We start from the raw sequence: 25,009 nt of genomic DNA, 5'->3' as shown, positions 1-25,009 counted from the left end.
TTCAGTATATATTTATTGAATACTGCATTGGAAGTTAAAACTTACAGCGAAGTTGAGTGATGCTTTCAACATTTAGTAGTAATTTGTCAAGCACCATGCTGTGTCAAGAAGCAGTGAAGCACCACAATCTAGGATAAGATTATAAATAATAAAGTGTAGCTTTGATTCAGACAATAAATACAACTAGAAATTCAGGTAAATTTTAGATCAATGTGAGCTGGATTTACCAAGGAAGGCTGCATGGATTTTTCTTTTCATTTATTTCATTCAACAAATATTAATGATTGCTATGTCAGGCACCACCATATGCAGAGGGAGTCTAAAGACAACTTATATGATCATTGATCTTGGGGTTTTAAATATATTTTTGTTATACTGAAATTGTGTCTGCTGGAGTATAAGAACAGACAATTCCTGTTTTTCCCCAATTGACTTTGTTTTGATCCTTCAGGATTTTCAGTTTAGAGCACTGAAGAAAGTGAGAATCTTTGACTCCCCTGAGGAGTTGCCCAAGGAACGCTCAAGTCTGCTTGCCATATCTAACAAGTATGGTCTGGTCTTTGCCGGGGGAGCCAGTGGACTGCAAGTTTTTCCTACTAAAAACCTTCTTATTCAAAACAAACCTGGAGATGATCCCAATAAAATAGGTAAATTCCCTGATTGTTGTTGCATAGTAGAGAGAGCTATGGTGGCTCACTAGTATGTTTTTTTTTTTCCCCCAAGAAATTATCTTAATGTTAAAATTAAAACTGCTTTTGGATCTAAGATTGATTGCTAGGATGACTAAGTTCCAGGTAGGAACTTTTCTTTGGTCCTTTGTATGTCTCAATGAGCCCTTCCTTGGAGCTCAGAGGAAAGAACTTAGCATTAAGCCATGCTTTGGTTTTACTCAGTTGAACTTGAGTTCTGGCTCTTCAGGAGAAGAGCATTCATAGGTTTTTAGTTGGTATAATAATACCATCCAAATAAGTGGGAATCTGTATTACTTGGAGCATTTGTGGCAAAAATATTTTCAACAAGGGCAGAAGTCACAGTTATTCCTATGACAGCAGTCCTTGGATTACATAATGCATCATTATATTTCTATGTGAAAATGAAGATTTGTCTATATAAATAGGTACCAGGCAGTATAGGTTTATGTAGATACAAAAATATTTCATATTGACCTGGATAAAGGGTTTTGGCTCTATGCTGAGAATATGCTGTTTTTTGTTTTGTTTTGTTTTTTTTCCTTCTTAGTTGATAAAGTCCAAAGCTTGGTTGTTCCGATGAAATTCCCAGTGCATCACCTGGCCCTGAGCTGTGATAATCTCACACTGTCTGTGTGCATGATGTCTGGTGAATATGGTTCCATTATTGCTTTTTTTGATGTTCGGACATTCTCAAATGAGGTAAGCTACTGATAAAATGTAATGTCAGTGTGGAAACCTAAGGAGATTTCCTCATATGGAATTATAAATTGGAAGTTCCTTAGGTTGGCTCTTCAAGGCTTTTTCTAGATTAAAATATGGGTTGGGGAAAAAAAAGAAAGACCTTAGCTGATCCTGTGGCATATGCCTGTAATCCCAGCAGCTCAGGAGGCTGAGGCCCTAGCAGATGAGAGGAGACCTCATGGGGGTTGCCACTGAGTGTGAATTCAAAGCCAGCTTCAGCAAGATCCTATCTCAAAAAATAAAAGGGCTGGGGATTGGTCAGTGGTTAAGTGCCCCTGGGTTCAATCCTTATTACCAAAAAAAAAAAAACCTTAACTATGGAATCATAGATCTTTGAGACAAAAGGCCTCAAAGAAATTATTTCATACACCACCTTTCACAAATTGTTATCATTTTTCATGAGACAGCCAGTCAGGAAGGCTTAGGTGACTTTCCCAAAACTTCAGAGTTAAAGTAGATACTGTGTTATCTACATGTGAATAAGATATTTGGTCTCTGGCATCCTAATGCCATGTTCTTCCATATAAGTAGTTTACACATGATAATAAGGCTGGGGTTGTGGCTCAGTGGTAGAGCTCTTGCCTAGCATGTGTGAGGCACTGGGTTTGATCTTCAGCACCACACAGAAAATAATATGAAAAAGTAAAGGTATTGTGTTCACTTACAACCAAAAAATATTTTTAAAAAAATGCATATGTTTGTACTGACTGTGTATCCTACAGAAAGCATTTATATGTCTTGTCTAATTTGTGCCTACTGTAACCTCCCATAATAAGTATGATAATATTCATTTTATGGATAGAAGAACAGACTTAAAGAGTTCAAATAACTGTCCAATGTCCCATCAGAGCCAGATGGCAGAGCCAAGATTTTAATGTTATTCCTGCTTTTTATTGATTATTTTGCATTTGTATATTCCCCTGCTGGGAATCCCTCTGAGTGTGCTAGAATAATTCATTGCCATTTTCAAAGTTCTGTTGAAATTGGAACAAGTAGATAGGTTTGTAGAGTCAACTCTTTTTTTCATACTTAAGGGAGAACAATGAACTGTGACTTATGAAAACTACTTTCAGTATTTTCCTTTGAATGTTAAATATATCTGTGTATTTATTAATGTATTAATTTACTTTGTTTCTGTGTATTTATTTTAAAAGGCTAAACAGCAGAAACGCCCATTTGCCTATCACAAGCTTTTAAAGGATGCGGGAGGCATGGTGATCGATATGAAGTGGAACCCTACTGTCCCCTCCATGGTGGCAGTTTGTCTGGCTGATGGCAGTATTGCTGTCCTGCAAGTCACAGAAGTGGTGAAAGTATGTGCCACTCTTCCTTCCACAGTGGCAGTGACATCTGGTGGGTAATAAAGGCTTTCACTTCATAATATACAGTAATGGTAATCTACTTAAAAATTAATTTCTGGAAGTTAAAGTGAATGGTTCTTTGTTTTATGTATAGTTTTGTTGTTGTTAGAATAGATTATATTCTTTATTTCCGTAGATAACGTCTTTGAAGCCAAATAGCATACATGAATTAATTTGAATGTGTTTGGGTTATTTGGAGAAAGAAAGATTTTGGTATTGCTGGCTTAAAATCGTGTTCTTGAGAATATATTTTGTTTCTGTCCAAAAGAGTGGTCCTCTGAAAATCATTTGTACCTTCACAGGAAAAGCATTAGAAATAACAAATAGAAGCAGGAGATAAGTCATAATGAAACCAGAGTTTTCCTGCTTCTGCTGCTGGGTGAGGTTTACATAAGCTGCAGGCCTCTGCAGCTGAGAAACCTGTTTGTAATGTTAGCAGCTAATCAAGTAGGTATGCCTGCCGGTGTCAGCTCCAAGGGTTGTACCTGGCAAAGCCCAGTTGTTCTCGACTGATGTTAAGTGGCATGCTAGCAGCTCTTAATGGTGGGCTGTGCTCTCCAGTATTGAAGCAGATCCCAGGAGCTTACCACCAATTTCTTCTGAGTTCTTATGAATTTGAAGAATAAAATCCACAGATGACGAAGGGTGCATAGAAGAGTAGGATTTATTCACATGGGAAGAAAGAGAGCCCTAGCAGATGAGAGGAGACCTCATGGGGGTTGCCACTGAGTGTGATAGTCCCTGGGTTTATATAGTTATTTGGTCAAGGCTGTTGGTCAAAATTTATGCTAATCATGTTTTCAAAAGTATCAATGCTATTGGTCCCAAATTTATGCTAATCATTAGGTTTTGGAAAACTGTTAATTCTGTTGTTTGGCCCGGCAATCCCATTCAGGTCTGCTATATTTTCTTTTTGCCTTGGCTGGTCGAGAGGGAGGAGATTGAGATCTGTGAATCCTGGATGCCCAGGGGTTGGGCTGCGACAGTGGGAGAGGTCAGCCTTCCCTGGCTTGCCTTAGCCCTGGCTTGCAGTGTCTCAGGCCCATGGTGGTGTGGCAGGCTCTGTGTTGCTGCAGACCATGCTTACTTTCAGTTCTCAGCAGGGACTGGTGGATTGGCTGTGCAGCTTGTGGGCTGGGGAGCCATGTTGGTGATTGGCTTGTATTATTAAAATGATTGTCCTTTTTTCATCCTGCTGGGTAGGGAAGATCCATGTCTGGCAGAGGAAGAAGTGGTGATTACATATGTAGCTGTTGTGTGATAGGTGGCGTTGGTTTGCTTCATTTTCTTCCATTTTTAATTGGCAACATTTTCTTTTTGCCCAGTGTGCTGGAGCCCCAAAGGAAAGCAGCTGGCAGTAGGAAAACAGAATGGAACTGTGGTCCAGTATCTTCCTGTAAGTTCTTGAACTTCAGAATTTTTCTTAAGTTGCCCACTCTTTGGGGGGTGGTTTGGGAGCCTCTTTGTTGTTTTTGCTATTAGAAAGTAATTTATGCTGGAGTTGGGATTGTGGCTCAGCGGTAGAGCACTTGCCTTGCATGTGTGAGGCATTGGGTTCAATCCTCAGCACCACATAAAAAAATAAATGAATAAAATAAAGGTTTAAAAAAAGTGATTTATGCTCACCTCAACAGTGAATGAAGAACAGAGTGGAACGCTTTCCTTTACCCCCTAGTCCTTCCAGTGGCACCCACTGTATTCTGAAGTGGGTGGCCTTCCTCACTTTTCTGAGTGCTTACACAGATAGTCCATGGGCAGAGGCATTATCATGTCTTGCTGATTAAATAACTTGTGATCATATTCTATTCATTGTTCTACCAACATTATATCCCCAGTCCATTCAATAAAAATGAGTTTAAGGGGAAAAGGAGTTAGTGGAAAAGCCGTTAACATGATGCAGACTCACTCTGCGTTAAAGCCCCGCATTTGTCTTAACTCAGTCCACTTTAAAGGCTTGGTCCCTCCAGCTGTGGACAGTGGATAACAGAGGCTGCGGTTGTCTGTGTGTTCTCTTGTCCTCTCCCTGTGATTTTCTTGAGATAATACAAATTGACTCACACATGTGTCTGTTCAGTCCTGGATACAAAGGAGGGGTTCACAGGTCTTTCTGACACCTGTCCTGACACTCCTCCTGAGATTGCTCTCTGGGCTTCCTGGGTAGAAATGCAGTAGTTTAGATGTAAGGACAAGGCTTAATTTTTTTTTTTTTTTTTTTTAACATGTCACATTTAAAGAAAATTTTGTTGAGATAAGTCTCTCTGATCACTCAGGCTGGCCTCCCCTTCTGAGCTCAAGTGATCCTCCTGCCTCAGCCTCCCAAGTAACTGGGACCATAGGCATGCATGAGTGTGCCTGGCTTTTATTTGTTATTGCCAAAAGTTGCTATGTGAAATTTGACACATACTCTGTTGAATGTATCAGCCTCTGAAAAGCCAGTTGGCTTGATTTTACTGCTTTGTTGCTTGCCTTTTTTTTTTTTTTTTTTTTAATCCTAGCTTAGCATGTGTTTATGAGCTGTGGCCCCAGCCCTATAACTTAATGTATTGAGGTCTTTTTCCAGTGTATTACCTATAGAGTACTTCATCCTCTTTAATGGCTGCTTAGTAGTTCACTGGGTAAGTGTGCCACAGCTTATCTACCCTACTATTTGGTAGTCACCCACATCAGTACTAGTAGTTCTGTCACTATATGTGCTGTTGCATTAAATTTCCTTGTTGCCTGCATCTGAGCACGTTTGAGCATTTCTCTAGGATAGGTTCTAGGAGTAGACAGTGTTCTTTTTGTTCGGTCTCTTTAGCTAGGGAGATGGAACAAGGTTGCTTCTAGGGCAGCAGGTTGGATTTGGCAGTTTCATTGGTTTAGGGATTATTTCATTTGATGACTCCCCTCTCCCATCTCTTTCAGACTTTGCAGGAAAAAAAAGTAATTCCGTGTCCTCCATTCTACGAGTCAGATCATCCTGTCAGAGGTAAAGATGTTTTTCGAATGCGCTGACCTAATGAGATACTGGCTCTATTACATAGACATTCCAGGTCAAATGACATACCTATGTACTTGTGCAGGGGACCTGTCCCACGAATAATGTCACTATTCAGTCAGCTAATTAAACCAGTGTAGGGGTTACCCTCTGGAGACACCTGTGTCTCGTGGAGAATGGCTTGAAATGTATCCCGACTTTATTAAAAAATTTTCAGAATTTGCTCTGATTAAAAATCAGCAGGAAAAAAAAATCTACCACTTTGAATGCATTTGGGCTTCTTGTGTCTGAATTGTATTTAGTCACTGAAACCTGAAATTTCATTAAGTGATAGTAATTCAATTTTTTACCCATAATATGTTAAATTTCATAGCATGAAGTGGCTATTTCAAACATGAGATGCTTTTTGCCATCTCTCTTGCTCTCATTTGATTTCTTGCTGACTGGGGTGTGTGTCTTTCAGTTTTGGATGTGCTGTGGATTGGTACATATGTCTTCACAATAGTGTATGCTGCTGCAGATGGGACCTTGGAAACATCTCCAGATGTAGTGATGGCTCTGCTTCCGGTATGCACACTCAAGAACGTCTTTGTCTTCTGGGAGTTTGAGATGGGAGCTCTCATGACTTTAGAGGCTTGGGTTTCGGGTTTCTTGGCTTCTTGGCAGTGATGGTGCAGATACAGGTGAAAGATTTGTGCCCAGGGACTAAAATTATGATGTCCACTTATGGCACCTGCAGATATTTAGTTAGGGGTAAGAAAAATGATAAAGCTTGCTTTTACTTAAGCCATGAACTGTCTTGTTTAATCTGATAGAGAAATTTTAGAAAAGAGAATATGTTGATTTAAAAAATTCAAGTATTTCTTGAAAATATCCAGTGGGCCAGGCCCTGCTTTAAAGCTGAAAGTACAGAGGTGATCAAAACAAAGTCCTTGCTTTTATAGATCTTGTGATTAATGATTGACAGTAAGTACAGGGTCAAGGAGGGACAAGGTGATGGAGAAAAGAAGGTAGTGTAAGGGATGGGTGGCAATGAGGATACCATTGTCTATGGGGTGGTCAGCAAGGGCCTCTCTGAGGCGGGGCCATGTGAGCAGAGAACCAAGTGGAGATAAAGGAAGAACATTGATAATAATAAGATCAGTAAAGTGTTGCTGAGTACTTAGTATGCTAATCTGTATATTTATACATAGATTTGAGTGAATTTTCTTGTCCAATTTAAATGGTTTTATCTTTTGAGATTCCAAACTTGGTAGGATTCAAGAAAAAGAATTGCACTTGAAATTTTTTTATTCTCACATTGTTCATTGTAGAAAAAAGAAGAAAAGCACCCAGAGGTATTCGTAAACTTTATGGAACCCTGTTACGGCAGCTGTACAGAGAGACAGCATCATTACTACCTCAGTTACATCGAGGAGTGGTGAGCAGAAGGGTCACTGCTGTCACTGATAGGCCATACCTCAGGCACACTGTTCCCTGGCCATTTTTTTCTGTAAGGGAGAAGGGTTAAGGCTGAGAGGTCCTAAATGTATTTTCAGCTGCTGCTTGATAGTGTCTGTGACCACTGCTTCTGTTCCTCCCATCTTGAGTTATTTAGATTTAATATATACTATGAAAAATCCAGGGGCTGGGGTTGTGGCTCAGTGGTAGAGCGCTTGCCTCGCATGTGTGAGACCTTGGTTTCGATCCTCAGCACCACATAAAAAATAAATAAACAAAATAAGATATTTACAAAAAAAGAAAAATCCAGTTTTCTCAATAGCCCCAGTGATGACATATGAAAATATTCATCTTTGAGGAACATATTATAAGTTTCTCTCTGAGCAAAGTTTCCTTTGAAAGAAAGGTTGCATAAAGCACCCATTCCTTCATTAAGGTTTTTCTACTTTTAGGAGCTGTGTTGTGAACTCTGAGTTGATTTTATTCTGTATTCCTTTGTTTTCACCCAGGTAGACAGCAGGTAGATTCTTCAGAATTTCACCCCAGAAACTAAAAAGCTCAGCTCTATACTGAGAACTTTCCCACCTTTCTTTAGCAAGATAGGAAACCTTGCCCTCTCCTTGACTTGTGAAAGGAAGCTTCACAGATGTCAGTGTAGACCCCAGTTGGCTTAGAGTTGTCGATGTGCTTGAACTTAATGGTCTTCTGGTTTTATTCTTAAGGGATTTAGTGCTGGCAGCATCTGCTGCTTCCACAGAAGTTAGTATCCTTGCACGACAGAGTGATCAGGTAAATTTCTTTTTTTTTTTTTTTGGTCACTTTTCTATTGTGTGATACATTTCTGAGAAGGATTTTGGAGGGAATTAACTATATGGTTAAGATTGAGATGAGGTCACAGCCCTCTTAATGGGTGAGAGCAAAGCCTAGATGACAGGTGCCGTAGGTACGATGGCTTGGGTATTGCATTGGAGAGATGTGGGTGTCAGATGCAATAGTTCCTTCATTGTGTTTAAAAAAAAAAAGGCCCTCTGTTCTCTTAGATCCATGCACAGCCTGTGGAAGCATACTAGTAAACAGCCTCCAACCAGAGTATACCTGGATATGTGGAGAATTCCTGCCTTGCTTCATTTGTTGTCTTTTTTTCTTTCACTTAAACCTGCTCCTTCTATAAATAATACAATTATTAGCTTTAACTATAATAATCAACTGTGGAAGAGAAACATGCAGATGATATCAAATTGTGATTCTTCAGAAATTCAGGTGTTTCTGAATTTACAGTGGGGCTGTATCGCAGTAAACTTTCTGTAAGCTGAAACCCACAAGTCAAAAGTGCATGGACTCTACCTCATCTACAGAACATCAGAGCCGGCAGCGCAGTATAGTGTCAGTTGTTTGTGCTGGAGACTGGCTGGCTGGAGCTGCAGCCTACTGCTGCTGCCCATAGCATGAGTATTCTCATGACTTACCTAGGTGTGATGCAAGGTACCTTGGAAAACATTCATGATAGTTTTATTCATAGGGCAGGGACTTCATACACCAGAAACAGAGAAATTAATCTTGAAAATAAATGCTCACTTCCTGAACTCTTCATGGTTTTGAGACTGTTTCCCCAGTTTTCAGAGTTCCCTGTCAACACATGAAGCTAAATTATGGGAGGTCTTCTTCTTTCCTTATCTAAATGATGTTGGGGGAAACAATGCAAAGCTCTAACCCATGTAGACTTTCTTTTCCCTCTAGATCAATTGGGAATCTTGGCTGCTGGAGGATTCAAGTCGGGCTGAACTGCCTGTGACTGACAAGAGTGATGACTCCTTGCCCATGGGAGTTGCCATAGATTATACCAACCAAGTGGAGGTCAACATCAGTAAGTGTCACTGTGCATGGTGCAGAAATGATCTCCTTACTAGTAATGGTTATTGTCAAAAAGCCAGGTGATCTACTCTGCTGGGCATTTTTAACTTCTTGTAGCATATTTCTACCCTAAGAGTGATGGGGGGTACCTTGTGACAGCACTAAAACTAATTTGAATGAGTACTCGTTGATGAGACCAGTGGTAGGCACTGTGTTTGTGTCCGCATACTTTTAGAGTCTGCTTGAAGTATATAACATTCAGATTTCATGGCTTGGTTTCCTTGCCCATCGAAGTTCCCCAGTGACCTCCCGAGGGAGTGGCGTCCTATTCCAGGACTTCACATTACTGCTGGGTTAAAGCAAAGATGAGAAAACAGACTTGACGTCTAAGGCTTCTACTTTGGGCTTGGGTGTGTGCCCTAAAGGTGTTTTCTCCCCCACAGGAGCTCAAGAGCACTGCAGTCAGTAAAATGTGAAAGTGTGAAGAGGAGTCTTTGTTCACTGGTGCTTTAGTTTAGAGAGCTGTCCCTCTTGGACACCATTAAGTTCCTTGTCCTTTCCTTGATCATCCTAATCCCTTAGCCTGATTAGCTCACTTACACCGATTCTCTTGAAATATCCATTGGCAATGTACATATGTAGCCTTTAACTGTGAAGGAATATACAGTAGTTTGACCTAGCTTTCTGTATCCTGCTGTGTGTTTTCCAAAGAGTCTACTCTGTCATTTTCTGTTAAACCTGGCACTTCCTAGAGCCCCCTGTCTTGGTCAGGGAAATGCTGAACCTACCTCCTGAACTCTGAGACTCATAAAGAAAAGAGCCTTGGAGAGCATAGGGTTACTGGAGCAGCCTGCAGGGCCCAGTGGGAGGATGGTGACTTGATAGTGACAGGAACACTTGTTAAATAGCTGGTACCTGAAAGGTGTTCAGATCTGCATCAATTGATGCACATGGGCTTTTGAAAGAAATCCCCTCTGGCCGCTTCCTACTTCCTGTGCAGGGCAATCTTTCTCTTCCGGCCCACACCCTCAAATTGACTTGGCTCTTTTATCACCTTTGTTTTCTTTTCAGATGATGAAAAGACTCTTCCTCCTGCTCCAGTTCTCATGTTACTTTCAACAGATGGTGTGCTTTGTCCATTTTATATGATCAATCAAAATCCTGGGGTTAGGTCCCTTATCAAGACTCCGGAGCGGCTTTCATTAGAAGGAGAGCGACAGCCCAAGTCTTCAGGTACTTGCCTCTGCTTGCCCTGGTGGAAGGGGATCCACCTGGGTGAGCATGGGAGCACTCTCAGGATGAGGACAGCCAAGGGACGCCCGTGGTAGCTCTCGCCTTTGCCCGTCTATCTTGGTCAGGCTTGTGCTGATCTCTTCCTCAAACGTATACCCATGTCCTTGCCTTCCTTCACCCCTAGACTCATTTGCTAACCATTACTTTAGAGAAAGCGGAAGGTCAGCCGCATTGTTCCTGTCAGGTTATTTACTCTGTTTTAAGATCCATGTTCTAAGGATATGTCTAACCAGGGGATTTGATTAAATTGATGTTTATACATTCATACAGTGAAAGATTTGAGTAATTATTAACAGTATTATGTTCATTGACAAAGAGTGGCATACCATGAAAAAACACCATAGGCTATGTGATCCCTTTTCTTTTGTTGGGGGGCGGGTACTGAGGATTAAACTCAGGGACACTTGACACTGAGTCACATCCCCAGCCCTATTTTGTATTTTGTTTAGAGACAGAATCTCACTGAGATGCTTAGGGCCTTGCTGAGTTGCTGAGGCTGGCGTTGAACTCATGATATATGATCCTTTTTTATGAGAAAAAATAAATACATAGAAAAAAACACTTGAGATAATGACTCTAATGCTGCTAGGTGGTAAGAAGGTGGGAATTTTATTTTATTTTTTGTTTTATTTAATTTTAGTTTTTTTCCTTCTCTTTGAAAATATTACTGAAGTGACATGTATTGGAGAAAAATGAGCAAATTCATAAAAATCAATTTTATTGATTTTTTAAAATTTAGTTAATTTGATTATTTAATTATTTTGGCATGTAACTGTGATAAGATTTTTTTTCTTCTAGTATGGCTAAAAAAGTCCATAGTGTAAGCAGGTTCATTTCTAAGAAAAACTCTTGACCAGTTAGATTGAATCAAGTTGACAATTTGGTGGGTATAATTTCTTGCTCCTTAGTGCTGAGTGAGTTTTACATCATTAATAGAGCCACTGGGCCCTGCCTACTGCGGTGCTGCCCCAGGTAGTATGCCAGGTGGCCAGCATAGACGGAGCCAGTGTTGGAAAGCTCCGTTATCTTTAGTGGGTGTGCTCTTTGAGTAGTGTCTCCCCCGTAAGTTATCATGAGTGCCATGAATTACTGTACTTGAAGTCTGGTTTGTGACAAGCAGGACAGCCTGTCAAGTCAGCAGCCTGTGGGGCAGTTGTTTCTTCTTTGCTGCTAGCCCAACAAATGCCTGAGCAATCAGAGGTTGGTTTTACTGTTGGCCTCTCCTAGAGGACCTCCCTTCTTATCTTACAGCTGGTGCAGAAGTAATAGTCGTGCTCAGAAGCTTGGACAAGAACCCCTGAAGGGGTAGAAAGTCTGTCCCTGCAGTTTGCCAGGTGGAGATAAGGACGAGGTCAGTTTAGAAAACATTAATGGTTCTGCTTCTGTGCTGCTACTCCAGGATGGTATTGGAAGAGCAGTAGTAGCAGGGTGACGGTTTCCAAATGTACAATTCTGTTTTCAGTGGGAAAATGCCTGTGATGTCCTTAGGGGCTGGCATGTGCTTTTTGAGTTAGTCTGTCTGATAATGGAAGTGACTGGCATCTCTGTGTTAAAGAAGCTAGCTGTTACTGATTCTGTATGTGTTATGTTAAAGAAGTATTTGTAGAGCAGATTTGTTGCATGATTGTATTTTCATAGAAGTGACAATCTACTTGAGTCTTTGTTTTCAGACAATGTTATTTGCACCCTTGTATCCTACGTATTTCATTGCTTTAGACAGTGTTTCCCATGAAGATTTACTGTCTTCTTAGCCAGTATGGAAGGACCAAGGCTTATAAATGTAATTAATACTAGAAGAAAAAAAGTCTAATTAATTAATAAATAGGAAGTATATTGATTAAAAAATATCCTTTTTATTTAATTAGTAATTTCAAGAATTTATGTGTTTATCTTATAGAAAGTTTTGAAAATAAAACAAATTTTTTTATTATTTTATTTTTGTGGTATTTGGGATTGAACCCTCGTACATGCTCTGCTACTGAGCTATATCCCTAGTCAAGCAAGACCACTTTTAAGCCTATCTTTTGTTTTCCAGTGTTTTTCTAAAGCATCTTTCTTTGTCTTGTGAGAAAGGATGTGTACATCCTTGGAGAATTGGCTTTCAGTTTGAGTCCTAAGTATTGTCTAGATCCTTAGGCTTCGTGGTTTGTGATTGCTGCTGGGCTCATTGGCACATGCCTGTAATCCTAGTGACTTGGGAGGCTGAGGCAGGAGGATTGCAAGCAAAGCCAGCCTCAGCAACTTAGCAAGGCTCTACGCACCTTAGAGAAACCCTGTTGCAAAATAAAAATAAAAAAAGGGCTGGGAATGTGGCTCAGTGGTTAAGCATTGCTGGGCTCAATCCCTGGTACCCAAAAAACAAAAGGGTTTAGTATTCATTGGCTCCTTTTCACTATTTGATTTGTTTATATCTTTTTCATTCTTTAGATTATTTTTATAGGTTTTATTCATAGAAGAGGGTTATTTGGTCAATTATTTTGTGTTTTTTGAGACATTCTGCCAGAATATTTTCTAAAAACCATGATAAATTATTTATCTACTGAATATAAAATGTTTCATGTTCATTTCACCCATCTAGTCGTGGAGGATCATACATATTTAAGTTTTAATAGTTTAGAGGACAATAAAATTGTCCCCTAACTGAAGTTTATAGTTCTTTGGTTAAAAGGAATGAATGTGGGGCTGGAAGTTGTGGCTCAGTGGTAGAGCGCTTGCCTAGCATGCATGGGGCACTGGGTTCAGTCCTTAGCACCACATAAAAATAAAGATACTGTGTCCACCTAAAATTTAAAAAAAAAGAATGAATGCATTTTCTTTTTATGAATTAGGTTCCCATCTTATTTTCATTAGAGCCTTGACATTTTTTATTTTATTGTAATTTAATTTTATTGTTTGGTGGGATTAGGGATTGAACCCAGGTTTCATGCTTACTAGGCAAGTACTGCACCTCTCACTGAGCTAGAGTCTTGAAATTTTTTTAAAATCTCAATTTGTTTTTTCTAATGCAAAACATTTTGTTTTTTTTGCTAGAAATTTTTAGTTAATGTACTATTTATTTTATCATTTCTAAGTATTTAACATTTTTCTGTTATATTTTTTATCAAGTTGGTAGACTCTCAGAGACCTCACATGTCAGCTCGCTCGTTGCCCCCTTTGAGATATATGTATGTTTTTAGTTCATTTGGAATTGCTTTAGTGAATATTTTGAGGTAGTGATTTAAATTAGATTTTTCCTGGTTGTTAAGTAGGTGGTGCAGAATGGCTCACTTGTCCCTTTTTCTACTGCCATAGGGACACTGAGAAGTGTGTGTTTTCTGTATTATCCTATGGGGTCTCCATGAGGTCCAATTAGCCAATCTAACATCTTTCCCTGTTTCCTTGTTTCTTCAAAGCTTCACAGCTCCCCTTCTGTTAGGGAACACCTGCCATGGAAAGTCCAACACTACCTTTTTTGGTGTTTTTGGCTTCTTGAACTAGGATCACTGCACAAACCCTTCTTCACTTGCTTTAGTTGTGTGGACCTTAGTGTTAGAGTGTTAACTTTATCCTCCCCTTTCTCCTTGATTCTCATTGCAGGAAGTACTCCCACCACCCCAACCTCCTCTCAAGCTCCGCAAAAGCTTGACGCCTCTGCAGCACCAGCCCCTGCCTCCCTTCCGTCTGTGCTGCCTGCCACTCCCATCGCCACCTTCCCTGTGCCTTCTGCTGGGGCTGCCCCTGCCGTATTCTCCTTCGGTTCTTCATCCTTGAAATCCTCTGCTTCTGTCACTGGGGAGCCCCCTCCATATCCCAGTGGCTCTGACAATCCCAAAGCAGCGCTGGGCTCTGTCACCTCTACCTTCTCTTTTGCTCCTCCTTCCAAAGCCTCTGTGGCTCCCACCCCTGCAGCATCGCCCATGGCCCCGTCTGCTGCTTCCTACTCCTTCGGATCATCGGGTTTTAAGCCTGCCCTGGAAAGCACACCAGTGCCAAGTGTGTCTGCCCCAAGCATGGGAATGAAACCCTCCTTCCCGCCTTCAGCCTCTGCGGTCAAGGTCAACCTTAGTGAAAAGTAAGTCACTTTTAAAGTTTGAGTCTTCTGTGCAGTTGGTAGAAATGGTGCGTGTCATCTGCTAGAAGTAGAGCATCTGCAAGTAAAGTTACAGAGCCTTTTTCTGAAGTGATACTTGCAAATAGTTAAAATTCAGCCAGCGCGAAGGTTTACATTTCATCAGTGGACAGTCCTGAGGGTTCTTAGGTGGCATTTTATTTTTTTGACTACTAGAGATTTACATTTATATACTTGTTTTGCTTTTTCAGAGTAGGAATTCCTTATTTTAATTAAGGAAGATAATCCAGAATATACATCCTGGGAAGGAAATGAGTCGCTCCTAATCTTTTTTTCTCTTCATGTCCACCCTGAACTCAGCAGTTTTCTCAGTTGAAAAACACAGCCACCATAGTGACCTGGTGCAGCTGTGGATATGTGAGGTGACTCTCCTGCCTGGCAGTACCCTGTGACTTCTCATTGCTATTGGAAGACCATCTAAACTCTTTAGCATGGTGTTCAGTTTCTTCCAGATCTAGGCCCTGCCCATGCACTCATATCTTATTTATTTACTTCTTCATTGTCTTCATCTGCTTATTTCTTTCTCCCCACTAAATCTTACGCTTCTTGAGGAAAGCCCTTCCTTATATCTTTTTTTTTTTTTTTTTTTTTTTTGGATACAGGCTCTTGCTATGTTCTTTAGGCTGGTCTTGAACTCGTGGGCTCAGGTGATCCTGCCTCAGCCTCCTGAGCACTGGGACCTCAGGCATGTGTTCCATGCTCAGCTCCCTTTTCTTATGATCCTGAGTGTCCGTACTACCAGATTTTTGCCCTTCTTGCCTATGTTGTCCCTTGTTGCAAGGGTGGTGCTGTGGCCATATTGTCACTGTTAATATCCAGTTGGCTCACAGTCATTGCATTCTAACCACTGCACAGTGCTCCATCTTGCTGGCTGCACTGTAGTTGTTGGACTGGTCATCTAATGATGGATACTTAGATATTTACACTTTATTCACAAGGTAGGATGGACTTTCCATAAGACCATAGGCATTCCAAATATGGCAACCTGTTTTCCTTTTCCTTTTTCTCTCTCTAGAGGAGGCGATCACCCCATAATGAGCTGTTGTAATTGGGTTCCACCCTGATTTTTCACTTGGGTTATTAGATTAGAAAATTTATGTTGTCTCATCTTCATAGTAAATACTACATTGATGCTTTAGTTGAATAGTTTATTCTTAAGTAAGCAGATGGTAAATGTTTCCTGTTTTCACTTTCATGAGTGCAGCTAAGTATTTGTTTCCTGGAGGCAGTGTGGTGTGGATATTAAGTTTTTCTTTGGGTGCCTGCCATGTTCAAGGCCCTGGGTTCAATCCCCAGCACTGCCAAAAGAATTTTTCTTTGGTGGTATTGTTTGTTCTCTGTGTGAACACAAAGAATCTTCTAGAAAACCTTTTTGATGCATTTACACTGCCATTTTTAGGTTTACCACAGTGGCCACCTCTGCTGCCGTCAATAGTTCTCCAAGTGCACCCTCGATGATGCCGTTCTCTCCTACCTCCAAGCCAACTGCTTCTGTACCGCTCAGCCACCCCACGCCTCTCTCAGTGTCATCCAACTCCATGTCTCTGAAGTCTTCAGTCTCTTCCTCACCATCAGGTATGGTTTGAAGTCAACAGGTTTAGACCTCAGTCCTTCCTTTGCACATTGACAATTTTCAGTGTATTAAGAATATTGGACAAGATTATTTTTTTCTTGTTACCTATGTCTCACACTAATGTGCTGTGATGTTTTGGGTCCGGGGGTTGTACCGGGGATTGAACTCAGGGACACTCTACCACTGAGCCACATCCCCAGCCCTATTTTGTATTTTATTTAGAAACACAGTCTCACAGAGTTGCTTAGCACCTTGCTTTTTTTTTTTTTTTTTTTTAAGAGAGAGAGAGAATTTTAACATTTTTTTTTTTAGTTTTTGGCGGGCACAACATCTTTGTATGTGGTGCTAAGGATCGAACCCAGGCCGCACGCATGCCAGGCGAGCGCGCTACTGCTTGAGCCACATCCCCCCAGCCCAGCACCTTGCTTTTGCTGAGGCTGGCTTTGAACTTGCCATCCACTTGCGTCAGCCTCAGGAGTTACTGGGATTATAGGCGTGCATGCACCGGGCCCGGCTTGTGCACTTTTTGCACTCTGAATTGGGAGATTTGCAGTGGCTTTAGTGCTGCCAGGCTTCTCTCTGACATTTGTCATGGAGAGTTGAAAAGGTGTCTTGATGTTGGGCATTTGTCTTCACGTGCAGCCTGCCATATGCAATGGGCAGGTACGGAGCAGTTCTTTCACATGCACAGGAGAGAAAGAGCTGCAGTTGAGTGCCTCCTATGTCTAGTGCCATACAACAAGCATGTGAATTAATTAAAGAAAATTAATGGGGATGATTATAGACAGGTTAAGTTGTAGTATATTATGAAACCCATGGGCAAATGGACCTAGCCTGTCTTTTTTTTTTTCTTTTCAAACATATAGAGGTTGCAAAAATTTGTAAATTTTTTTTCTGAAACATTTAAGAATTAATTTTAGACAAATACTTAAATGTGTATCTCTCAAAAATAAGGACACACTTAATGTATTATTAGACTTGGGAAATTTAACAATCTAATCTAAACTCATTCACATTTCTAGAGTTGTTCCAATAACGTTCTTCATGGCTTTTTTTTTCCTCCTCTAATCCAGGAGCAACTAGAGATCACACACTGCATTTAGTCTCACTTGATCTCAATAGTTCTTAAGCCTTCCCCGCCCCCCCCCTTGGTCTTTTGTCACCATTACTTAATTCTTTTTTTCCCAAGTGGTACTGGAATTGAACCCAGGTAACCAGGGGCACTTTACCACTGAGCTACATCTACCTCCATTTCCTTGTGATTACAGGTGTGCTCCACTGTACCTGACTGGTGTTTAATTTTTAAAGATTGAGGGGTCTAGATTATTGGATCTCAGTGCCAGCTGTACACTAAATTTACTGGGAGACCCACTTCCTAGCATTGTAATCAGACTCTGGGATGAGGCTTTGGTATGAATTTTTGGTGTGTTTTCTTTTTAAAAGTGCCCCCGGTGACTATAATATGCAACAGAAAAAAATATTCTAGAAGCTTCTAAAAGGATCCTGAATATTGTGAGTTCTTACAAGGTGATGGGATTCTTGTTCTAGTCTAATGAGTAAACTTCAATTTAAACTTGGATCCCTAGTTCCCAGAGCTGTATCTCAGGGTTCTGTGAGGAGTGAGAGTGGGCCAGAGGGTCCTTCATGTGGCTGCACATACTTCCTGTGAGATGCACTGCAGCTGTGACTGCTGAGTGGTTTACATAGGCCTAGGGTGTGGCTCAGTGGTAGAGCACTTGCACAGCCTTGCAGGAGGCTCTGGGTTCCATCCTCAGCGCTACAAAAAAGTTTTACATTGAGAATTTTTTTTTTTTAAATCTTGAACATTTACTTAGCTATATATCACGTCCTGTGTTTGAGATCACAGTAATCTTTTACAACAAAAATTAATCTTTTTTTTTTTTTTTAAAGAGAGAGAGAGAGAGAGACAGAGAATTTTTTTAATATTTATTATTTTTTAGTTTTTGACGGACACAACATCTTTGTTTGTATGTGGTGCTGAGGATCGAACCCGGGCCGCACGCATGCCAGGCGAGCGCACTACCGTTTGAGCCACATCCCCAGCCCCAAAAATTAATCTTTTGAACCCAACTTTAAATGAGCTGAAGTGTAGTCTACTTTATAGCTATTCTAACATGGAGTAAGGTGGGAGGCAGAGCCTTATCTCAGGTAAAGTGGGGCTCTTCACAAATAACACAGTACAGCATTCATCTAAAACATGAATCAAAGAAAGGCTAAGAGAGTTTTCAGTTTTCTTTTTGTCACACTCAGAATTTTAACATCTATTTTATTATTACCTTGAAGCAGAGGAAGTCATCATTCTTTAATAAAGATTGTAAGAGTGGAGCCAGGGAAAGTGCATTTGTTACTTACTTAGGATTGGGGAAAGGAGTGGTGAAGAAATAATGGGAAAATGAATACTGTTTGTTGTGACTGATTTATGGTAACAGGTCGACCTGTTCAGAGCAGTCCAGGTCCAGTGCTCTCAATGGTGCAGAAGTCACCCAGGATCACCTCTCCAGTGGCAAAGTCAGGCTCTCCTCAGGTATGTGTAATTCAGTGTACAATACTGAATTTAGTTTATGGTCTCAAGCATGCATGCTAACAAAATGGGTTTTCATATTTTAGAATTCAGATTTTGGAAATAGTAATTAGGATTATATGATGATCCAAGATCATCATATGATTTTTAATGTTTACTCATAAAAGCTATTTTTCTACTTACCTAATATTGATAAATAAATCAATAGAATAAAATTAACATGTGTATAGATGAGTAAATTGTCACTAACTGAATATACCTTGGTAACTAGCACCCAGATTGACAAACCAGAGCATTACCAGGACCCTAGAATTCTTCTTCACGTGTCTCCTTCTAGTCACTACCTTGCCAAAGGGTACCCACCCTCCTGATTTCTAACAGCATAGACAAGTTCATCCTGTTTGTGCCTTCCATCATGTGGAATCACATGGCGTGCCTTCTTGTAGCTGGTGATTTTGCTCAACAGATGTCTGTAGGAGTTATCCGTATCATGTTGCTGTGTGGAATTCATTGTGTGACTATATTGGAGGGGGCTGAGTGGAATTCCACTCTTCATTTTTCAGCTAACACTACCTGAGTAGTGTTGCTACGACATTTTAACCATGGTCCTCCAGTGAACATGTGATCTTTCTGTTGGGCCCACACCTAGGCATGCACATGTTCTTCTTCTGGTATTTTTCTTCTCTTTTTGATGTATATTCTAGTTTTAATTTATATTTCCCTGATGTCCAGCAAAATTGAGCTTTATTTACTATGATTATTGGCCATTTAGGCAGTTGTTTTGTTTTTTTTTTTTTTTCAGTACCCCTTCATGTCTTTAGCCTATTTTCTATTGGATGGTGTCTTTTTCTTAATGTGTCTATTGTAGTGGGGTGTACAGGGGATTGAACTCAGGACCTAGGGCAGGCTAAGCATGTGTTCCAACCCTGAGCTATCCCCCTAGCCTCTTACTGATTTTTTTAAAGAGTGAGTTGGAGAGAAACACATACATACACACAAAATGCAAATACAGTACTGTCTGAATTGTCTATTCATTCATAGTTTCTTTTGATGAATGCAAGGCCTTAACGTTTAGTACAGTTGAGTATATCAATTACTTTCTTTTATAATCTGTGTTTTGTGTGTCTTGTTTTAGAAGTCATTTCCTGTTCCAGAGTCAGAAAGATATTTTCCAGTTTTTTGTATTATTTTACTTATCACATTTCAGTCTGTAGTCATCATTCCAGTTTATTTTAATGACTTTAACATAAAGAGGATTACCAGTTCCACCCCTGATTTGAATTCACATGATTAGGAATCCTGTTTTCTCTTCTGTCTCCTGCACACACGTCCACACAGGGCACAAGGCAGGTGTCCTGTTCACAGTTCTAGCCTGTGACCCGATGCCCGACACATGACTTGTTAAACATGTGCGCGTACGCACACACATTAGCTATTCTAATAACTAAAACTGCTCCAGTGTTAATTGTTGTATGTAGCAAATGATTGAAAAGGCACCTCACATGTTAACATCTATAATGCAGAGCTCTTGTGTCCCATCTCTCCAAGAATCTCCTTTTTTTCCTTGTGTTCCCAACTCTATAAGTGGCACTAACAGATCAGGACTTAGCACAAGCCTCAGACCCAGAAGTATCCCGATTCCTTGCATTTCTCCCTCAAACCCAGATTAGTAGGAGTTCTTGTCAGCTGTCTACTGTGTCATATGTCATGAGCACTTAGCTCTGCTCCTAGCATCTTATGTCACGCCATTGCCATCTCTTACCTGGTTAGCCTCTTGACGGCTCTCCCTCTTGGCTCCTACTGCTCACTGTCATCCCTATTCTGCAGCAGCAAGAGGGATCTTTTAGATCCTAGATTTAAGTAGTCATTTAAACTCCCCTAAAATACCAGTAATGGCTTCCTAGCACACCTGGAGTTGAATCCAGACTTCCTAAGTGTGGCCTTGAATGACATGCCTTGTGTGTCTCCCTGACCCAGTGCCCTGCCTGACAACATAAAGCCCTTGTTTACTTTGTTGTTTACTTAATGTGCCAAACTCTTTGTGCGTGTTCTTCTCATTCCCCAGGAGGTGCTTCCCCTGGATTGCGCCCTGGCCTTCTGCCTCACTTCTTGCCTCAGTTCAGACAGCAGCCTCCGGGGAGGGCTTTCTTGGTCATCTCATTTGTCGTAGGACCCTGATCCCCTTTTATTGCCTTCATGTTTTCCTGTTTATTCATCAGTTGAATTTATCTGTTGTGTTTACTTTTTTTAAAAATCCATCTTGTCCAAGCAGGAGGTAAGTTCCATGAGAGTAGGGCCTTGTCTGTCTTGTTCATCTGTCTCCACTGTCCAGAAGGTGCCCTATACAAAGAAGGGACCCGGTAAGTACAGTCCAGAAGAACCTATGGCGAATGAAGTATTTACCATATAAGTGCCATTCCCAGTGGTGGGCACTGATACAGTTGCTTCTAGAAGCTGTAACAGAGAATCCATTTTTAATCCTTTTGTCTTCCATTTTAGGCGAAGTCACTTCCGCCTCCTGTCACAGAAAAACAGGGACATCAGTGGAAGGATTCAGATCCTGTGATGGCTGGAATTGGGGAGGAGGTACTTTCAGGATTTTTCCCAGGAGTAGCTCTGACACTGAGACTGGAATGGCCTTGAGCACCTACATGGCTGTTTATTCTAGCATTGTACCCTGACCAGTCCCAGGAGTCCCACCCGTGTCGCATGTGAGTGTAGCAGCAGTGTGGTTACTCCACACCACTCAGGCGGAGTCTTTTTCCTTGTTCACATCTGCAGATTGCTCACTTCCAGAAGGAGTTGGAGGAGCTGAAAGCCCGGACTTCCAAAGCCTGTTTCCAGGTGGGCACTCCAGAAGAGATGAAGATGCTGCGAACAGAGTCAGACGACTTACACACCTTCCTTTTGGAGATTAAAGAGACCACAGAGGTTTGTGTGTATGGATATTTCTCCCGAGTCGAGGCTTTAGAAATTGTCTTAGTGTTCGTGTTGTTTATGTGCTGAGCAGTTTACCCGGAAATGCCTAAATTCACATCTTAACCATCTGGACGTTATAACGGATTGCCTGACTTTGGAAAGTTAATCTAGCCACCCTATGTTTCCATTTTCTTATCTGTGAAATGGGATGATAATAATAGCATTCTGTAATAGTTTGTTACAGTTCATTTAGATATATTTGAAAACTGAGTATCTTTTCTAGTGTCAGGCAAAACATATTTTAGAACTTACAGCATAGACGCGTCCATTGCTTGTAGCTAGCAGAGTTGTTGTTACCTTGGTTGCTGCTCACCCTGTGTAGACATTGTCCTGACACCTCCCTGGACTGCCTTGCTGAGCCCTCAGCCTTCCATGTAGTACATGCCGGTATCCTCTCCACTTTGCAAGTCAGGAAACAGAGGCTTAGAAAGATAAAGTTATTTTTTGAAAGTTCCCAGGTAATAGTGCTAGGGTTCCAATTTGGACTGTCTGTCTCCAGTCCTGGTCTTAAATAAGGTACCAGGAAGAGAGCTCTCCATGGTGTCAGCAGCGGCATCTTCCAGTAGTAGGAGTGTGTGTAGTATCGGTATTTTCCTTGCTTTCTAAATTTCCTATTATTAGAATATGGACTTTTTCTAATAAGGACAAAAAATTTAAAAAGAACATTAATATCTTTCTTTCCAAGTAATAAAATGTTTATTATGTTATTGTTAAATATATTCATGTGTTCATGTTAAATGTTTGAGAAACTCCACCTTTCTTGATCCAAGCAGAGAGGTTTTATTTCTTATCAATATTTTGTTCTTGACCTTTTCTAGTCTCTTCATGGAGACATAAGTACCCTGAAAACAACTTTGCTTGAGGGCTTTGCCGGTGTTGAAGAAGCCAGAGAACAGAATGGTAGAAATCGGGATTCTGGGTACCTTCATCTACTGTACAAGAGGCCGCTGGATCCCAGGAGTGAAGCTCAGCTTCAGGTGGGAGAAGCTACTTACATTTCTTGAAGGTTTAAGAGTCAACTCCTGTTACCATCACTGCCTTTTTTTAGGTGTAACATTGGATGATGTCCCCTTATGAAGCTGTTGATTTTCTGCTAATAACTTCCAACACTTTCCACAAACTTTCTTACCTGTGGCAAAGAAAATGGCATATGTTTTCCCTTTAATTTTTTTTTTTTTAGTATTTATTTTTTTAGGTGTAGATGGACACAACACAATGCCTTTATTTTTATGTGGTGCTGAGGATCAAACCTGGGTCCCGCTTGTGGTAGGCGAGCGCTCTACCACTGAGCCACAATCCCAGCCCTCACTTTAATTTTTAAAAATTTTATTTTAAAAAAGAGATTTTTGTTTAAGACAGGATCTCACTAAGTTGCTGTGACTGGCTTTGAACTTGTCCTCCTGTCTCGGCCTCTCAAGCCACTGGGATTACATGTGTGCGCCATTGCACCTGGCTCAAAAATAGAATTCTTCATGGATCCTTAACCTTAGTGTTGGAAGAGAGCATTGTGTGGAAACAAATATTTGTAAACCAACTCAGGAATACTAATTGTTCACATAGCAGATATTTTTCAGAGGCAGGTAATCTGCTAGGTGTTTACTACTCTTTCTAGTCTTTGTAACCAGCTGCTTTGCAAGGTAGGAGTGGTCGATCCCCCACACAGAAGAAGAAATTGGACATCCTGGGTTAGGAGCGGGTGTTGTCCATGTGGTGTTGGCTGATGGGAGTGGAACCAGCACTGGACGCTCCATCTTCTGTGCCTCTTTCCTTTGTGCCATACTACAGCACAGTTGCTTTTCCCACTCATTCTTAATCTTTATTTCTGCTTTAGTTAATTGGATTTTGTTTTCCATCTCTCAGATTTACCCAGAATGGCCTTAATGTGAGGGTCATCTTCCCCCTTTTCAAGTTTGCCTCAGTCCCCCCAGTGAGTGTGCAGGCAGCCCTGGTCTCCCAGCTCAGGAGTGGGGTGTGTGTTGAAGAGTTCCTTCTGCTTCAGAGAACTCAAGCTTACAGATAACTCCTCCTGTCATCCCTGCCCTGCCTCTGCTAATGAGAGCAGTTATCACTTCTCCCAGAGAGCTGAGGAGTCCTTGCTGTGGCTGTTCCGTTCCATGGCGAGGAGGGAGCACTGATGGTTCACCTACCATTTCCAAAGTGTAGGCCCTGTGCTGTGCCCTGCTTGACGGCTCCACCACTTGCCTTTTGCATCCCAGGCTTTTTAGCCAAGCTAAAAGGAAAGCATAGCTTCAGATAAACGTCACTCATTGGTAAAGGAAGAATTTTTTTTTTTATGGTGCCAAGTAGATAATAGCATGTAGCATATATTGAGTGCTACTATTTACAGAGCAAAGATGAGGAAACTTGAGATGCTGAAACTCCCTAGGTTTCATCCCTCATAGATACTGGTCCTTGATCTTGGGCAGTCTGACTCTGAGCCTGAGCTTTTGGCCACTCCTCCCTCTACAATGTACAGTTCCTGCAGCTGGGTATATGACAGCAAGAAAGGCGAACACGGAAATTTAAAGTGGGCTATGTTGCTGTGGGACCACAAGTGAGAGGGCACATAAGCCACCCCAAGAAAATGTTTATGATAGAGAAGAGGGGCTGGGGATGTGGCTCAAGTGGTAGTGTGCTCGCCTGGCATGCGCGGGGCACTAGATTCGATTCTCAGCACCACATAAAAATAAAATAAAGATGTTTTGTCCACCGAAAACTAAAAAATAAATATTTTAAAAAAAAGAGAGAGAGAGAGAAGAGCTGGGTTTTGCTGGTCAACCCAGTTGAGAGCTTCAGGATGGAACAGCATCAGCTGCTGCAGAGGTGGGATCACATCTAAAGTGGCCAAAGAGATTCCTGCCATCTAGTGTGAGCTGAAATTTACTTGCCATTAAGGCTACTACTATGCCCTTGAGTCTGCTTCACTCTTTTAAATGATATTTTCTGTTTTTTTAGTTGGGATGCCCACTCTTATTTAAGAGTAATCATGAAAATACATTTTGATGTGATCAGACCTTTGACCAGATAGGAAGTGCTTTTTTCAGTACTAGGCACATTTGTAAATATACTTAATTGAAATATTTCACCTTTATTTTTACGTTCTAAGAGTCAAGTTGCATAGCCATGAAGGTTACCAGCGGTCCAAAATTCAAAGAAAGTTATTACAGGGCTAAAATAAGTTAAATTGGTGAGGATTTTAATAATGATAAATTTAGTTTCTCGTGCTAATAGTCTCCTTTGTTTTTGAAAAGTAAGTCTTTCTCAACTGGTGAGATGTTCTACGCTATGAATAGATAGATTCAGAATTATTTTCAGCAGTATTTTGTTGGATAATTTTGTCTATATTGCAGTTAATTTCATGGGTGGGAGAGCAAAAACTAAATGGATGTACTGTCTGAGTACCAAAGTGCAGTGGAAAATTCCCGACCATGTTGAGATCCCTTTCTAGGATC

At 40.9% G+C, this 25,009-nt stretch overlaps 1 protein-coding gene across 3 annotated transcripts in view; it reads left to right on the top strand.

Moving 5' to 3' along the window:
• Positions 1-25,009, top strand: part of Nup214 (nucleoporin 214) — an 86,425-nt gene that overhangs the window by 1,538 nt on the left and 59,878 nt on the right. For all 3 annotated transcript variants that reach the window (XM_076845236.2, XM_076845235.2, XM_076845237.2), the window contains exons 2-17: positions 452-647; positions 1,240-1,391; positions 2,588-2,786; positions 4,120-4,190; positions 5,699-5,762; positions 6,235-6,338; positions 7,085-7,191; positions 7,934-8,000; positions 8,949-9,075; positions 10,134-10,295; positions 13,932-14,406; positions 15,863-16,038; positions 18,487-18,581; positions 21,078-21,164; positions 21,360-21,509; positions 22,376-22,534. In XM_076845236.2, coding sequence (XP_076701351.2) covers positions 452-647; positions 1,240-1,391; positions 2,588-2,786; positions 4,120-4,190; positions 5,699-5,762; positions 6,235-6,338; positions 7,085-7,191; positions 7,934-8,000; positions 8,949-9,075; positions 10,134-10,295; positions 13,932-14,406; positions 15,863-16,038; positions 18,487-18,581; positions 21,078-21,164; positions 21,360-21,509; positions 22,376-22,534 — 2,391 coding nt within the window. The remainder of the gene's footprint in view (positions 1-451; positions 648-1,239; positions 1,392-2,587; positions 2,787-4,119; positions 4,191-5,698; positions 5,763-6,234; positions 6,339-7,084; positions 7,192-7,933; positions 8,001-8,948; positions 9,076-10,133; positions 10,296-13,931; positions 14,407-15,862; positions 16,039-18,486; positions 18,582-21,077; positions 21,165-21,359; positions 21,510-22,375; positions 22,535-25,009) is intronic.

This window comes from Callospermophilus lateralis, chromosome 2 (genome assembly GCF_048772815.1).
Source record: "Callospermophilus lateralis isolate mCalLat2 chromosome 2, mCalLat2.hap1, whole genome shotgun sequence".
Taxonomy (NCBI): Eukaryota; Metazoa; Chordata; class Mammalia; order Rodentia; family Sciuridae; genus Callospermophilus; species Callospermophilus lateralis.
Note: the sequence above shows the minus strand (reverse complement) of the source record. Positions and strands in the feature narration are given on the sequence as shown.